This window comes from Salmo trutta, chromosome 31, assembly GCF_901001165.1.
Source record: "Salmo trutta chromosome 31, fSalTru1.1, whole genome shotgun sequence".
Lineage (NCBI taxonomy): Eukaryota > Metazoa > Chordata > Actinopteri > Salmoniformes > Salmonidae > Salmo > Salmo trutta.
Genome location: NC_042987.1, coordinates 22,140,916 through 22,157,276, shown reverse-complemented (window position 1 = coordinate 22,157,276; position 16,361 = coordinate 22,140,916). Strand labels below are relative to the sequence as shown.

Genomic DNA, 16,361 nt, shown 5'->3' with positions numbered 1-16,361 from the left:
ATGGGACATGAACCACACTTGAGTGATCTTTAAAATAGATTTTATTTACCATTTGTAATGGAACAGTTTACGATATACAGCTGACATGACTAAGACAATTCAATGGATTTTGGCCCTAAGGTTCAAGAGACATGGTTAGATATATATGAGAAAGTACCAGTACTGTGTTCATTTCATTTGTGCTTTATTCTCCACTATGATAGAATTTACATTGGCATAACATTGTCTTCTCTGCTGACATGTTGACACAGCAGCTTGTGCAGACCACTGTAAAGGCCTTATTTCAAAATGGAAGTTTGTATTGTTAAATATGTTATAAACACAAATGACTTGATTTAAAGTGCTGAAAAAAACGTGTAAAAACATGTTTATGAGTTAGAAATTCAAGAGATCTCCTCGGTGATTGTAGAAAACCACAGAATAGATAAATCACAGTTTTAGTACAGTAGAGGCCGACTATCAGTTTTCAGAATTGGTAACGTATTCATTTCTTACATCCCATATATAGATGACTTACTACAGCGATTTCTAAATGAGATGAAAAACAATGTCCAAAAAATATGAATAGTCATCTAATGTGTCCTTGAGTGTACATTTTTCACTACCTGCTTATATTAATTTTGAAGGAAAGATCTCACCAAATGCCAAGTTAATGAAATAATAATCCCAGTGCAAAAAGGGAAGAATAAAATCAGATTCTTACTCTGGATATGAGACATTTGGTTGAACCCATTCCTTATTGTCCAATTAGTTTATATTCTAAAACACTTCCCCAATACATTGATATTTTGTTGTAATGTCATATTTATTGCAGTTACAATGTTACCGATTTTGGTGTTTGATTTCTGTAATCTTTTTTTTGCCGCATATGCACATGTAAAATACTCCATCAAATTGAAAAGGCCAGTCTCGTTACACAAAGGAATTTACAGCACAGCCGCTATATTGTAACCGGATGTCGCTGCAGTATAGTACCACGGTGTTGGCTTAATACTATTGGCATTATTACTATGTAAAATGGATTAATACTGTTATTATATACTTTCCCCAACCGTCATGTACCTCCAACAGAACATACTGTAAAATGCAAATTTCAAGTTTCACCCCAAGCTTTTGTTTGGCAATACTTTTGATATCAGCTGGCTTTTAGAGCACGATAAAGGTAGTGTCACCGAACATGGATGATTCAATTGTGACAATAAAATATATATTTTTGTTAGTAAAAAAACAAAAGATCTCTTAAAAGGTAGATTGTGTTTTGTTACATGACAAAATTGATAGTTACTGATTGATTAGAATTACATGACATCAATACTGACACTATCCTGATCTAAGAACAGTACTCAGTAGTAAGGTATCGACTACACACAAATACATATTACACTTAACATCGGCTACTTTTACTACAAGAAAAAATCCTGCCTACCCCCAAATAAAAACAAATAAACACACAAACACCAGTTTTTACATGACTGTACAAGTATCTGATAGAGGAAGAGTTCGGTGGACAGCAGAGACCAAACGGTTGCAATAGCATGGTGGTTATCCTTAACTTACTAGCGACTGTAGCTAATAAATAAGAGGACTACAAGTCAACAGTTTAACAGTAACAGGAGGAAGAAGAAATAAAAGTCCTAGAGGACTCCCTGGAAGTATCCAGAGGCAACCTGACCTGAGCCGGCATGTCTAGAATAATCATACACCGTTTCATTCTGTTATCAAATCCTGTCATCAGGGCCATTATATTCTAACCCACTTTAGCTCAAACATTTACACCTGCTGTAAACTCCTTATTACCAAAATGATATGAATCCATAGTGTATAGAACACATCAGTTAAAACCATCATCATTATTAATATCCTGTGCTATTCCAGGACCACTCCTACTCTGCTTTAGAACAGGTTGATTCGTGTGGCCGTACTGTGCTTCTACCAGCGTCATAGGAGAACACACTAGTCTGTTGTCATCTGAAGTAAAGCTTGAGTCTGTTGGGCTGCATCTAACCTACTGGTGTGCTTTTTGTGTTAGTTCAAATAGCCAACGAGTTTGGGTACGTCCCAAATGGCACCCTATTCCCTTTATAGTACACTACTTTTGACCTGAGCCCTAGTGCCCTACATAGGCAATAAGAGGCTAATTGGAGCCAAATAACCAAAGACTTTCACCGCTAAGTAACTACCTACTCCCCTGAGTGTCTGGATAGCTAACTGTCATGACACTTTTAACACAGAGAAACTGAAGTAAAATGGAAGGAGAACAACTCGGTCATATATTCGACAGCAGAAACTGGATTTATGCAGTCAGACAAAGATGTTGAATATTATATACAGTGACGTACTGGTTAAAGAAAAAAGAAAACATCTGAAGTTTCACTAAGATGCGATGCTCTAGCACTTAAGCAGCTGCATTGCCAGACTACCTCTCTCTATCAGTGCAGGCCAGGCAAGGACCCAGTGGTTCACAGTGTTACCACAGACAGGTCTTTGCCTCACTGCAACACAGATGCAACGCAACAGAGCGGAGACGAATGCATTGAATTGGATAGAGAGATGGGACTTCTTGACAATTGCCAATTCCAGCAATCTGTGCGAGCACAACCCCACAGCATCCTGCCACAAAGTGACTGAAATACATCTCCCTCCCACTCCAACCCCCTAAAATAAATCAATTACCAATAAAAATCAAGTCATGGATGAGGAATGGTAAACATTACTGTTATTTCTCAAGATAGTGTAGCTTCTTTACAAAATAAACATGTCTTCCTTATAATTATTTACTATGTTACTTTACAATAATGAAAGATAAAATAAGATAATTCTATTGACAGAACGATACAACTACATATAAACTACATAATTCAGTAACTGATGATTTTTTTTTATCTTGTGGAGACAAACTCCATCTCCAGGCCAACCAATGGCTTCTCTCCTTCCTGTTTCCACATCCAATCATACCACTACTTGGCTCAGAGCTTTAAAACGCCTGTAAATACACATATTTTCCTCTGCAAAGACACCTGCTGATGCAAGTCTCTCAGTTTTGAAAAAGTTAACAAAGACACATACTCCAGCTATGCCACCGAGATATTAAAGTTCATGCATGTTTAACATGTTTTTGGTAACATGCCTTGTTGGAGCAAATCCTACTTGTGAGTAACCGAGGCTATGACGCAACACCACTGTGTCCTCCCTCCTTGTTATGCTACAGATGTAGGACCTTCATTTGATCACTCTGTTGTGGCATGATTATTTTCCTGGTGTTAAAAACGGGTCAAATTAAGATCCTACATCTGTAGCTGCTTCTGTCGTCAATTAAACGTTCCCTTCACAAGTGAGATGCCACATCTTGAGATGCATTTCCCACGGAAATACCTGGAAGACTAAAAGAGAGATGGCACTTTATTGTACTCAGTTGCATCCATCCACCCATTTGTTTTTGTGTGTGAACATGTTATGGTTGTCTTTTACTTAGCTCCCTCTTTTATGTAAAGCCTACCATAATCAAATAAAATGTACTCAGGTATTGAACTTGTTCAGTAAGTAGTAAATGATTTTGGGACCCTGAGAATGGGCATCGGGAAATCATGGGCGTTAGTCAGGGTAGGTGTTCAGAAAGCTGGAGACCAACATTCTGTGTGTGTGTGGGGAGTTGGTTCTGTAATGTATGTTAGTTGTTTGCCAACATTGGAAGTAGAATGGCTTTACTGTGTTGTTCAAATAAAATATTTAGGAGTAGCTAAATAGCCATTGGCTTACTCCAATATGAGTTGTTCTTGGTAACCCTAAAGCAGCATACATAACAGTCTGAGTAGTGGAGACTATCATGTATTAGAGGGTACTGAGAGCCAAAAGCTATACTGTAGATAAAACAACAGAAGGGAAGGATCAGTCCCTAGAGTGGTGCCATGTGTCTACACTGACCCAAAGAACATTTGGTCTCCAGCTTTAAAACCGCCAGCACTGTCGCTAGAAAAGTTGCCAATTCCAAGTGGATTTCTTTACAGTGTATATTTCTACTTCAACTCCTGCATAATATGAAGAAGAGAACAAATAACGTGTTTACAAGAAACTGCATCATGAAATGATGTTGAAACGAGAAATACAATTCTTTTGGATGATGACCAATTTCTCTAGAGGTTAGAAATAATAAGCCCTTACAATATGTAAAGGTCTCCAGCGAGCGGGTTTCCCCCACAGTGCGGTGGGAAAGGGTGAGGGGTGGTTGGGAGGGAGGGGGCTGGAGCTGGCCCAGGGGGGGCCTCTATGCGCTGGGGGTAGTGTTGTGTGCTGTGGAGCCGTTGCTGCCCTGGATGGTGAGGCTGATCTCATCCCTCTTCTCATCCTCCTTCTCCTTCAGCTCCTCTTTCAGGGGACGCACCTCCACTTCTCCCTCTGAGCTTGGGGCGGCGTAGTGGCCTATCCGGTGCTCACTCAGGGCCGGGCCCCACTTTATGTCCGCCTTGCATGAATTCTTCAACCGCTGTAAGGGGTAAAGGTTCAGAGGTCAATGTGATGGGAAGGACACAGGTGTATTATTTATTGTTAATTAGAGGCAGGTAAAGAAGGTGAGAAAGTTCTGGAATAACATAACACCAAATCGGGTTCTCTTTTACTATCCTTCATTTCTTTCAGTTCAAAGACCTTCGGCAACATGTGCCACTCAACAGAAAAAACTAAAACACTTCCTCTACTAGTGCGAACAACGTCTGCTTCCAATACTAAAGACAGACAGAGCTCTAAACAGAGATCCTGTGGATTTTACCTCCAAAAACGTTGTTCCCTCGGACTTGGAGATCTTGTAGAGAGCATAGATGGGTATACATGTGACAGAGGACATGGCCATAAGGAAGCCGATGGCTAGGGACCAGCCGGGGTACACGTAGTCATTGTAGGTGATGGGCTTGTACTGGATCACTGTGAAGATCAGGATGAACTGCAAATACAAAGAGAAGAGAGGGATCACCAGGGTCAAGTCATTTATTTGAACAGAATATACCCTATTTCAATCCTCATACAGTACATATCTTCATCGATCACTTGTGTGTGTCTTAGGTCATTCTGGTATTCTGGCAGGTGTTTTGCACGACAGGTTTTGTTGAGCAATACAGATTAGCGAGGATTAGACAAGTGGAATGGAATGCAGAGCAGGTCAAGCCTCTAAAACATGTCAACAAGGAGGCACTGGGTGGTAGCTACTATCTTACAGATATGATGATGGGCGACACGAATCTCCAGCAGACCCGGAAGAAGATGGGAGGGGGGAAACCCAGCATCATCTCAACGTCCTTGAAGTATTTCTTGTGTCCTGAACACAAACAGTACAGCATGTTGTCAGTCATTCCATTCCAGTCAGTTTGATTAGCTTTCACCAATAGCGTTGGCAGAGCTTTGTGGACGATAGGCATTTATAATCGAGGAAAGACAGTTGGACTCACCATAGACGTACATGATGCAGATGCACATGATGCAGGAGATGATAACCAGAGAGAAACTAGCAGCGTAGTTATCCATGAGCAGTAGCCAGTAGATCCCAGCCTAAACACATGAGAGCACAGGTAGAGAACACAACATCAGTATACATCCTGAATATATGTGCCTGGATAATTGTGTTTATGTGTGTGTTTATGTGTGTGTACACATGCATGTGTTTGTTTGTGTGTATGGGTGTGTGTGTGTGTGTGTGTGTGTGTTTGTGTGTGTGTGTGTGTGTGTAAACATCTCCAGTCCATTACCTGTGTGGTGAGCGGCACCCCCAGCAGGAAGCCCACTATAGCCACTCCTCCTGTGACCACCGTCTTGTTCCTGATGATCCAGTCAGTACCGATCTCATCCACGATGGCCGTCACCAGGGTCTCCAGCAGGCAGAACTGCACACCGGGACACACACTGACAGGTCAACACTCAGCAGTGACTTTTATATCTACTTCTCTCAAAAACCCACTTTCTCCAACATAAAAAACAAATCTAGTTGAGCCCCATTGACTTTTGGCAGCCATTGTTATTGTTTTGTTGATGAAGCGGAAGTGGGGAGAGTTGCACTTCGTGGTTAAAAAAATACATGTTCTGCTATTCTATCAAATCAAACTTTATTTGTCACATGTGCCAAATACAACAAGTGTAGACTTTACTGTGAAATGCTTACTTACAGGCCCTTAACCAACAGTGCAGTTCAAGAATAAAAAATATTTAACACAATAAGAATAACGAGGCGATAAACAGGGGGCACCGGTTAGTTGAGGTCATTTGTATATGTAGGTGGGGGTGAAGTGACTACGCATAGATAATAAACAGCGAGTAGCAGCAGTGTACAAAAGGGAGGGGGGTCAATGTAAATTATCTGGTGGCGATGTTATGAATTGTTCAGCAGTCTTATGGCTTGGGGGTAGAAGCTGTTGAGGAGTCTTTTGATCCTAGACATGCATGCAATGATGTCAGAGAGAATAAACAGTGTTACCCTATTCCCTACATAGTGCACTACTTTTGACCAGAACCAAACGGTAATAGGGTGACATTTGGGACAAAGCCAGGATATGATGGTGGTTGACTAACTCACCTGCGTCCCCAGGCCCAGCAGGATGAGCATGAAGAAGAAGAGCAGGGACCAGAGGGGGGAGATGGGCAGCAGAGTGAGGGCCTCTGGGTAGGCCACGAAGGCCAGGCCGGGACCGTGGTCGGCCACCTCAGATACATCTACGTTCAGGTGGTGGGCCATGAAGCCCAGGATGGAGAAGATGACGAAGCCTGCATACACACTGGTCGCACAGTTGGTGATGCTGATGATGATGCTGTCCCTGTATGGGTAACCAATCAAAGGAGAGAAAACAGGAAGAGAAGGTTATTAGTATATTACACTAACCAACATTAAGTTGTATCTGTCCAATAAGATGAATCGGTGCATTTCACCCTCATACAGTGGGGGAAAAAGTATTTGATCCCCTGCTGATTTTGTACGTTTGCCCACTGACAAAGAAAGGATCAGTCTATAATTTTAATGGTAGGTTTATTTGAACAGTGAGAGACAGAATAACAACAAAAATATCCAGAAAAACGCATGTCAAAAATTTTATAAATTGATTTGCATTTTAATGAGGGAAATAAGTATTTGACCCCCTCTCAATCAGAAAGATTTCTGGCTCCCAAGTGTCTTTTATAAAGGTAACGAGCTGAGATTAGGAGCACACTCTTAAAGGGAGTGCTCCTAATCTCAGTTTGTTACCTGTATAAAAGACACCTGCCCACAGAAGCAATCAATCAATCAGATTCCAAACTCCCCACCATGGCCAAGACCAAAGAGCTCTCCAAGGATGTCAGGGACAAGATTGTAGACCTACACAAGGCTGGAATGGGCTACAAGACCATCACCAAGCTGCTTGGTGAGAAGGTGACAACAGTTGGTGAGATTATTCGCAAATGGAAGAAGCACAAAACAACTGTCAATATCCCTCGGCCTAGTGCGCCATGCAAGATCTCACCTCGTGGAGTTGCAATGATCATTAGAATGGTGAGGAATCAGCCCAGAACTACACGGGAGGATCCTGTTAATGATCTCAAGGCAGCTGGGACCATAGTCACCAAGAAAACAATTGGTAACACACTACGCCGTGAAGGACTGAAATCCTGCAGCGCCCGCAAGGTCCCCCTGCTCAAGAATACATATACATGCCCGTCTGAAGTTTGCCAATGAACATCTGAATGACTCAGAGGACAACTGGTGAAAGAGTTGTGGTCAGATGAGACCAAAATGGAGCTCTTTGACATCAACTCAACTCGCCGTGTTGGAGGAGGAATGCTGCCTATGACACCAAGAACACCATCTCCACCGTCAAACATGGAGGTGGAAACATTATGCTTTGGGGGTGTTTTTCTGCTAAGGGGACAGGACAAATTCACCGCATCAAAGGGACGATGGACGGGGCCATGTACCGTCAAATCTTGGGTGCGAACCTCCTTCCCTCAGCCAGGGCATTGAAAATGGGTCGTGGATGGGTATTCCAGCATGACAATGACCCAAAACACACGGCCAAGGCAACAAAGGAGTGGCTCAAGAAGAAGCACATTAAGGTCCTGGAGTGGCCTAGCCAGTCTCCAGACCTTAATCCCATAGAAAATCTGTGGAGGGAGCTGAAGGTTCGAGTTGCCAAACGTCAGCCTCGAAACCTTAATGACTTGGAGAAGATCTGCAAAGAGGAGTGGGACAAAATCCCGCCTGAAATGTGTGCAAACCTGGTAGCCAACTACAAGAAACATCTGACCTCTGTGATTGCCAACAAGGGTTTTGCCACCAAGTACTAAGTCATGTTTTGCAGAGGGGTCAAATACTTATTTCCCTGATTAAAATGCAACATTTTTCGGGATTTTTTTGTTGTTATTCTGTCTCTCACTGTTCAAATACTTTCCCCCCCCACTGTACATATTTCCAGTTGAAATTCAGACTAAACAGTCTACATCTTAATTGCATAATAACAAATAGTGAGAAATACTGAAGAGAGAGAAAGAGATGTGAGAAATATGTTTCCTGCTTACAGCTGGTGGGTTTGTTAGTTACAGTACTTACTACTCTATCATTGATTTGTAGCCAAGAAAGTAACATTACTATCTCTCATAGTAGTAGATGTGAGTTTCTCTTTCAAATAATCCCCTGGCCTTGTACACAGCTAATAGCTAATGTTAGGCAAAGTAAGCTAGCTAGCTATTATTGATAGTGCAACCCCTAAATACAGATGAAGATGAAAAATGATCAGGTCTACTGTACATCTTACTGTAGAAATGATTGTTGAAAACAAGTCCAGGTTGGAACTGTTGGTGTTAAAATACAAGTAATATGTTTTATTCTGAACTGGAATCAACTGATTGAAGCAATATGCTTTTTGAGGCAAACACACTCACATAGTTCTAGATTCCTTATCTACAGCAGGAAGCGGTCTCCTGCCTGACTGAGAAAGCAGTAGATATTCGGAACCAGTTTGGCACCACATACCTATGCGGGTCAGGGTTCTCAACTCTGACATACTTAAAAAACAAGTGCATAAACAGTCTCAATGCTGAGCATGACCTCAGTGTTGCATAGTCAAAAACTGAGCCCAGAATAGACATGCTTGTTGGAAACTTCCACCAGCCACACACCTCTCATTAGGACTGTGTGTGTGTGTGTGTTTTCTGGTCTACATCTGTGTGATGTGATCAATCAGTTTATTCCAGTTCAGAATAAAAAAATACGTATTGTATTTTAACAGCAACAGTTCCAACCTAGGCTTTCTTTCGACAATCATTTCCACAGTAAGCTGTACATTAGGCCTGATCATGTTTCATCTGTACTGTTACTTAGGGTTGCACTATCAAAAGCCTGCGTGTCTGTTCTGTTATGCATCTGTGTGATGTGATCAATCAGTTTGCTCCAGTTCCGAATGAAACTGATTTATTGTATTTTAACAGCAACAGTTCCAACCTAGACAGATATGGCAGTGTTTTAATGGGGAACAATACACATGAATAGCTATTTATATGGGTAATTAATTTAATTCTTATTTGTTTCTATCTGTATTACATTTGTTTTAGGCATAAGGGCAATGAAATGTACTGATATGTATGTATAGTTGCATATGTTCCTAAGCTTGGGTCCCAGGAAAACACAGCATTTCTCATTTGGGTCCCAGGCTGAAAGAGTTTAGGAAGCCCTGATTTAGAGTATACTGTCCATCACTTCTGCCCTTCAACCACACGGTGGTGTTATAGAGAAGAGAAAACCTCTTCCAGTTTCCACAAGAGTTTTGAGTTGGACTACCGTAAACTACAAAGTTAACAATGCAACCGCAGGCTTAACAGCAGTCAAAAAATGACATCATTTTGTCTCGTTCACTCTCTCAGTGTGATGCCTCTGTCCTCCACCTTCAGTACAGTGGCATGCAGTACACACCATCACACCATACTCCATCAATTCTTGCAAATTGTAGCTGCCCTCCTCTATTCTGCACCATTTCTGTTAATCTCTGCTGACACTGTAGCGTGATCGCACCCAGAGAGGCAACAAAGACCCTTCCTGATTCACTCTAACTGAGCACGAGGAACTGCAATAGTGTAACCGCTTACACAACTCCAGGGATTTGTCTACCATTGTAATCCTTGGGCAGGCCGCCGAAGCATTTTTTCGGTTGCCTAAATCCCCCAAATTTTTTAAATACATTTTCGGATGAAAAACACTTGAAATGTAAACTTAAATGACTAAAACAGATATAAAGTTTGTATAAAATATAATGGACCTATATATTTATAAATAATATAATCTTTGAGAACTAACAATAACCAAAATAAAAGCTACACAGTCAGAGAGAATAGAAAATTCCAAAAACAATGAATTTAGCAGTATTCATGTTGTTATCATGTGCGAGCAAAGTAACACAGCATTAGCCATGGCAAAATGCATAAAATTCCAGGAAATTAGCTTTAAAACTCAGCTCCATGGAGAAATGTGTAGAATTGCAGGAATTTGGCTTAAAAATGCTCAAATTTCTCTACAGCACCGAGATGGGGGCCTCTAAAATGTTCTAAAAAAAATGTAATTGCCATGCCCTCCGCCACACACACCACCTAAGCCCCTTTTTGACACAGAAAAAGACCTGAGCTCTGACAGGAAATGCGTCCCAAATGGTACCTTAGTCCCTTTATAGTGCACTACGTCTGACCAGGGCCCAATAGGATGCCATTTGGGACGCGGCCAGGGTTTATTTGGTAGTAAAGTGGAGAGTTTAGGGGGGAACAGTGAGGGGAGAGGAAGAGTAGAGTACCTGTAGCAGTTGTTGTGGAACTTGTTGTAGGAGGCCATAGTGATGAGGCCTCCCCATGCACAGCCCAGAGAGTAGAAGATCTGAGAGGCAGCGTCTCCCCACACCTGGACAGACGGAGAAACATGTGTCAGTACAACCACTGAAGAACAACCTTTTTTCATACCTGAGGCATATTACATCTGATCAAGCAGTCTCTTTCAACAGCTGTGTTATGAGAAAGCCAATAAGTCTACGCTATGAAGAGCTACAGAGCTATTATATGAGTAATAAACAGTAACGGTTTACAACTCATATAAAGTAGTACTTAAGAATTCCAGGACTTATAACCATGTTATTTCTATATGATTAACCACACCTTAGCGTCGAGGATCTTATGCCACTGTGGGGTCAGGTAGTACTTGATGCCGGTGACAGCTCCCTCCAGGGTGATGCCTCTGATGAACAGGATGGTCAGCACCACGTAGGGGAACGTCGCTGTGAAGTACACCACCTGGGGGACCATCGAGAGGAGAAGAATGAGCGAGAAGATCTCCTAACGTGTGTCAATTATACACTATGAACAGGAGTTCTTCCTGACTAAGTTATTTGACCTGGAAAAACTACTGGCCCAAACAATGACATTTGGAAATGAGAGAGAGAGCGAGAGCGAGAGAGAGAGAGAGAGAGAGAGAGAGAGAGAGAGAGAGAGAGAGAGAGAGAGAGAGAGAGAGAGAGAGCGAGAGAGAAAGAAAGACACCTCACCTTTCCTGAAGACTTGACTCCTCTGATGAGACAGAGGAAGACCACCACCCAGGACACGGCCAGACATCCCAGAATAGGGAGACGGACTTCCCCGAAATTCCCGATGTCGTCTGAGATCTTCAGCACATAGTGTCTGTGGGGATGAGAAAAGATGTATCACAGTGTCTATTCACAACAACAACGTCTGGATAGAGAAACGTGGAATATATAGTTAGTGCCGCCGGGACAAATAATGTCTATACGTTTATTCCTGAAAGATAGAGAAGAAGTATTGTTCGGATGTACCCTGGCATTACAATGAGCGAAGCCCATATTTCAATGCAGCAGCAGCTCGACCAAGACAATGGATTATCTTTTCTGACAGTTGACAGGAACAACAAGTCCTTTCATGATATACTGACAGACAGCACCACCCGGACGGAAAGCTAAGCCCAAAACATTTAGAAAGTCATTAACCAAAAACACTGTTTCCTTTGAATGGGCCCTATTCTCAATGCTAAGGGCATAAAACAGCTACACTGCTCCCCATGTATTAAGAATCCAGATAATATTATTTTCTAGGAAAATATACTAAACATCTAATAGTGTGTACTTCAGACACAGAGAACTATGAGTAATGCTTGTTGAAGGCTGGATGATTAATCGTAGGCCCGGATTAGCAAGGCAAACATGCCTGCCTGCTTGTTTTTTTCTGACTGGTCTTGTTTAAATCAACAAGTATCTAGCATCTCAAACATTCCTTTACAAAGAGATACACAAACATTCTTTTGTTAACCCATAGTCAAACATGCTTTGTGTCAAAACACTTTGGGTGCTGCTTTACTGAACATACATGTATCTAGGAGTAATAGTGTGTATTAACCCTTGCAGCATCCACTCCAGTCTCTTCAATCTAGTACACCTGAGTCAGAGTCAGCCATGCCCACACCTTCCCACTCAGGTACTGTAGGGTTGGAAAATGACGGTAACTCCTAAAATTCCCAGGTTATATAGAAATCCCAGTTGGAAAATCCCGGAATCAGAAAGAAATAAGCAGGAAATTCTCCATCCAGGACTTCTGGAAAACCTGTGATTTTTCAACTCCACACTCAGGCCTTACTTCCAGCACTCAACAGATCCAGAATAGGGCCGGGACGATACCAGTATCACGATACTCATCAGTATCGTGGCAAGAAAACAAAACATGAATTAACCTTTTAAGGAAAACAGCCCTAATGTTGGAAACAAACGTCTTTATGTTGCCATCCAGAGTCACATTTAGTAATTTTCCAAGCTGAAGCACACAATATTTTACATACAGCAGGTTTTTAAAGCACCAAATAGTTTGGTCTGCTTCGTGTTTTCATTTTTGCCATGGAAAAAAATATTGCGATACAGGTATCGTCACAGCCCTAATCTAGAACAAGATCTTTTGGGATTCAAATAAAGATTGATAACTGACTCCGGGTCCGGGTTAGGCCTTACTTCCAGTACTCCTCGCTGGGGCTGGTCCTCTTGGTCTTATTGACCACCTCCACGGCGACCTCAGCGGCCCCGGTGACCAGGCTGCGGGTGACGTTGGCCAGGGTGTTGTTGATGCCCGTCGGCGTCACCACGCCGTTGCAGGTGGGCGTGTTCCAGGGGTTGTTGCAGTAGGTCCACGGCAGCAGGTTGGTCATGGAGGAGAAGAAATAGTAGAAGGCGATGCAGATCACCACGTTGTAGTAGATACCGATGTAGGTGGACACCACCATCATTCCGTAGCCCACACCTGGTGAGAGAGAAGGATTGAAACAACATTAGAATGATACCAGAAGCTGAAGAGGTGAATGGAAAAATGACGTTAAGCATTCCAAGCAGACAATAGATGTTGCCATTTATTTTCCATCTTTCAGTTTCCTAAGCATAAGATACAGTCAGTGATTAGTTGGATGCCACTGACCAATAGCAATGATGTAATGCCAACCAATGGCAGCAGTGGTTGTTAACTGGCTCACCTTTGAACATGGGGCTGATCCTCCAGACCCCCAGGCATCCCTGGCTGGCGAACTGTCCGAAGGACAGCTCCAGGAAGAACAGGGGGATCCCACAGAACACAAGCATTATGAAGTAGGGGAACATGAAGGCTCCTGTAAAACAACAATAACATGTGGGTCAGTCAACACTACAGGGACAGGTCAACAGTTAGTCAAGCCAAAACATTTGCATGAAATTGACTAGAATTCAGCTTTGTGTTATTTGAATCTTTAAATTTGTACTTATTGTAAGTATGCATATGTTTATTATTGCTCACAACCAATGACTTAACTAATGGTCATTCAAATGAAAAATAAATCAATATACAGAAAAATTGGTATTCCATGCTGTGACTATATCCTATTTCTGCTACTTAATACTCTGTGAGTGAGTGGATGGATTTTAAGGTCATGTTTGTGTCTAGAATATAAGTATTTTTCATAAATATAAAAGTTGTCATCCCCAGACATTGACAATATCATATTTTTGCTATGCAATGCTCAGTGAATGAGCAGTCAAATGTTAAGGTCATGTTTGTGTCTAGAATAGAAAAATTGCCTAGCTCATATAGAAAAGTTGGCATCCCATGACAATATCCTATTTCTGCAACGTAATGCAGTGAGGGGTCAGATTGGAAGGAGAGATGTTTATGTCTATGCCAGCCAGAAGAGGTGAAGGAGCATCAAACAGAGCTGGCAGCAATCCTCTGTCTGCTTGACTGGTTTAACGGGGGGGGGGGGGGGGGGGGGGGGGGGCACTGGGGCCAATGGGTCTGGGGAATAACCTGTCCTCTGGGACTGTAGTCTGAATTCATGTGTTAAAGGAAACACCAGAGATTGAGGTGCAGGGTGTCTGCGACACAAATAGCGCCCTATTCCCTATAGTGCACAACTTTTGACCAGAGCATTCTTTTTACCTATAGCCTTGGTCAAAAGTAGTGCACAATATTGGGAATAGGGTGCCTTTTGGGACGTAGCCCAGGCCTCAGCAAGCTGATAGTCTACTGTGGTGTTATTACTGCAGAGCCTTGAGCTACACCAGTCCCCTTGGCTCTATACTCAGCTATGTGATGGTGTGACCTAATGCACAGGATACTGCATCTGTGTGCCCTTCTATGGCGATCCCTGAACACAAAATGTATAGAAGACTAAAGACATCTGTAGGAGTGAAAACATTTGAATTGAGGGGGAATGAAGCCAAGAATGACTTGGATCCATTTGACACAATGTGAGGAACGTAAACTTAAACTTGACAACCTGCTACATTGATTGCTTTTCAAAACACTGCCAAAATGCATTGTGGATAAACTAGAATGTATTGCTGTCATTACTACTGTATAGTCAGTGTGAAGACGTACCTCCTCCATTTCTGTAGCAGAGGTAGGGGAACCTCCATACGTTTCCCAGGCCCACGGCATAGCCCACGCTGGTGAGGATAAACTCTATCTGGTTCCCCCAGTTCCCTCTCCTGGAGTTCTTATCCGTCTTCACGGGTTCCCCTGGAACAGCTCCATTCTAGAACACAAAGAGAGAAAAACGTTAGAGATGTTTGAACGTTAAGGGAGACCTGTATTTAGTCTACCTCCAGGCTGGAGTGGGTAGGCGATTCACTCAATGAGACACAACTCAAGGAATAAGCCTACTCGGTCAACTACCTACATTTAGCTGAATGTACAGTTCCGAGGTGCACTTTGCACCAATATTGAACACAAACCAGTGTGAAATAGGCTACTGTACTAGTGAAAAGTCACTATGCTGCAGTGTAGATGCCCAACACCAACAAAAAGTATTGGTGGCATGTCCAGTAGTGAGGCTAACACTGCGGATGGCAAAATGCACAAATGATCTAATTCTAGAGTACTTCTTTCCTTTTGTCCAGTTACAGGCCTAGTTCTGCATTGCATGTTAGAACTGTAGTCGAGGTGGGCGCATTGGTGCACACTTGATTTAAACTGAAATAACCGTTTGTTGTGTGTCCAAAATCAACATTTGGTCTTGTCGTCCTGATTTGCAGCTTCTTTCCTCCATCTGTTGGCGTCAGATGGTCCTCGTTCTGACCTGACCTCCTCACTAACCCCAAAAGTTCACTGACTAACTAACTCACACAGCCAGAGCAACACATGTTCTCTCCCATGGCACCGCAGAACCATTAACAACTATTCAACATGTTCTAGTTTCAATACAACTCATTCAGGTAAATGTTATACTACCTTAATCATAAATGTGACAAAGGTTTGGATTGCTGTGGGTTTTTGGTTTTGGTGTCTCCTGGAGTGCACTGTTGGATATTATGTGCAGTCAAAGGGATGTGAAAAGCTAAGTACAGTACACACGCACGAGGAACAAAAACACACACACACGGTCTAACGGCACCATCTGAGCCTACTTGCTGAGCTCCCCGGGCCATTGCTCCCAGCAGAGTCGGCCTCACGCAGGCAGACAACTTATTCATCATCAAAAGACAAACAAAACAACAGAAAAATCCCATATTTTCGTGATTGCCCCCTAGTGATGTTTGGAGTCTGGTTGCACCCAAATGTTACATTTAAAACAAAGTTAACCTTTTTCACAAGAATCCCCAACCCCTCTGTGTTGAATTGTAAACTAAAGAGGGGATAAATAATACAATATCACCAAACAAAACTCTTGCATATCAATAACATTATTACAGCCAAAATGTCCTTTATTTTCCTCTGGCTGGCCACTGAGTGTGTGAGATGTGTGCACCTGTGTGGTGTGTGTGGGAAAGTGTGTGTGGAGGCTGCTCTCCTCAGTGTGATGCCTGTGTGGTGTGTGTGGGAAAGTGTGTGTGGAGGCTGCTCTCCTCAGTGTGATGCCTGTGTGG

General features: G+C 42.4%; 1 protein-coding gene across 5 annotated transcripts in view; it reads right to left on the bottom strand.

The window, feature by feature from the left end:
• Positions 1–23: 23 nt before the first annotated feature.
• Positions 24–16,361, bottom strand: part of LOC115169760 (sodium- and chloride-dependent glycine transporter 1) — a 96,314-nt gene continuing 79,976 nt past the window's right edge. For all 5 annotated transcript variants that reach the window (XM_029725680.1, XM_029725684.1, XM_029725681.1 and 2 more), the window contains 12 exons: positions 14,875–15,031; positions 13,499–13,630; positions 12,987–13,272; positions 11,523–11,655; positions 11,137–11,271; positions 10,782–10,885; positions 6,554–6,791; positions 5,733–5,867; positions 5,436–5,535; positions 5,205–5,305; positions 4,763–4,933; positions 24–4,480 (listed from right to left, as the gene is read on the bottom strand). In XM_029725680.1, coding sequence (XP_029581540.1) covers positions 4,262–4,480; positions 4,763–4,933; positions 5,205–5,305; positions 5,436–5,535; positions 5,733–5,867; positions 6,554–6,791; positions 10,782–10,885; positions 11,137–11,271; positions 11,523–11,655; positions 12,987–13,272; positions 13,499–13,630; positions 14,875–15,031 — 1,911 coding nt within the window. In that variant the 3' untranslated portion in view covers positions 24–4,261. The remainder of the gene's footprint in view (positions 4,481–4,762; positions 4,934–5,204; positions 5,306–5,435; positions 5,536–5,732; positions 5,868–6,553; positions 6,792–10,781; positions 10,886–11,136; positions 11,272–11,522; positions 11,656–12,986; positions 13,273–13,498; positions 13,631–14,874; positions 15,032–16,361) is intronic.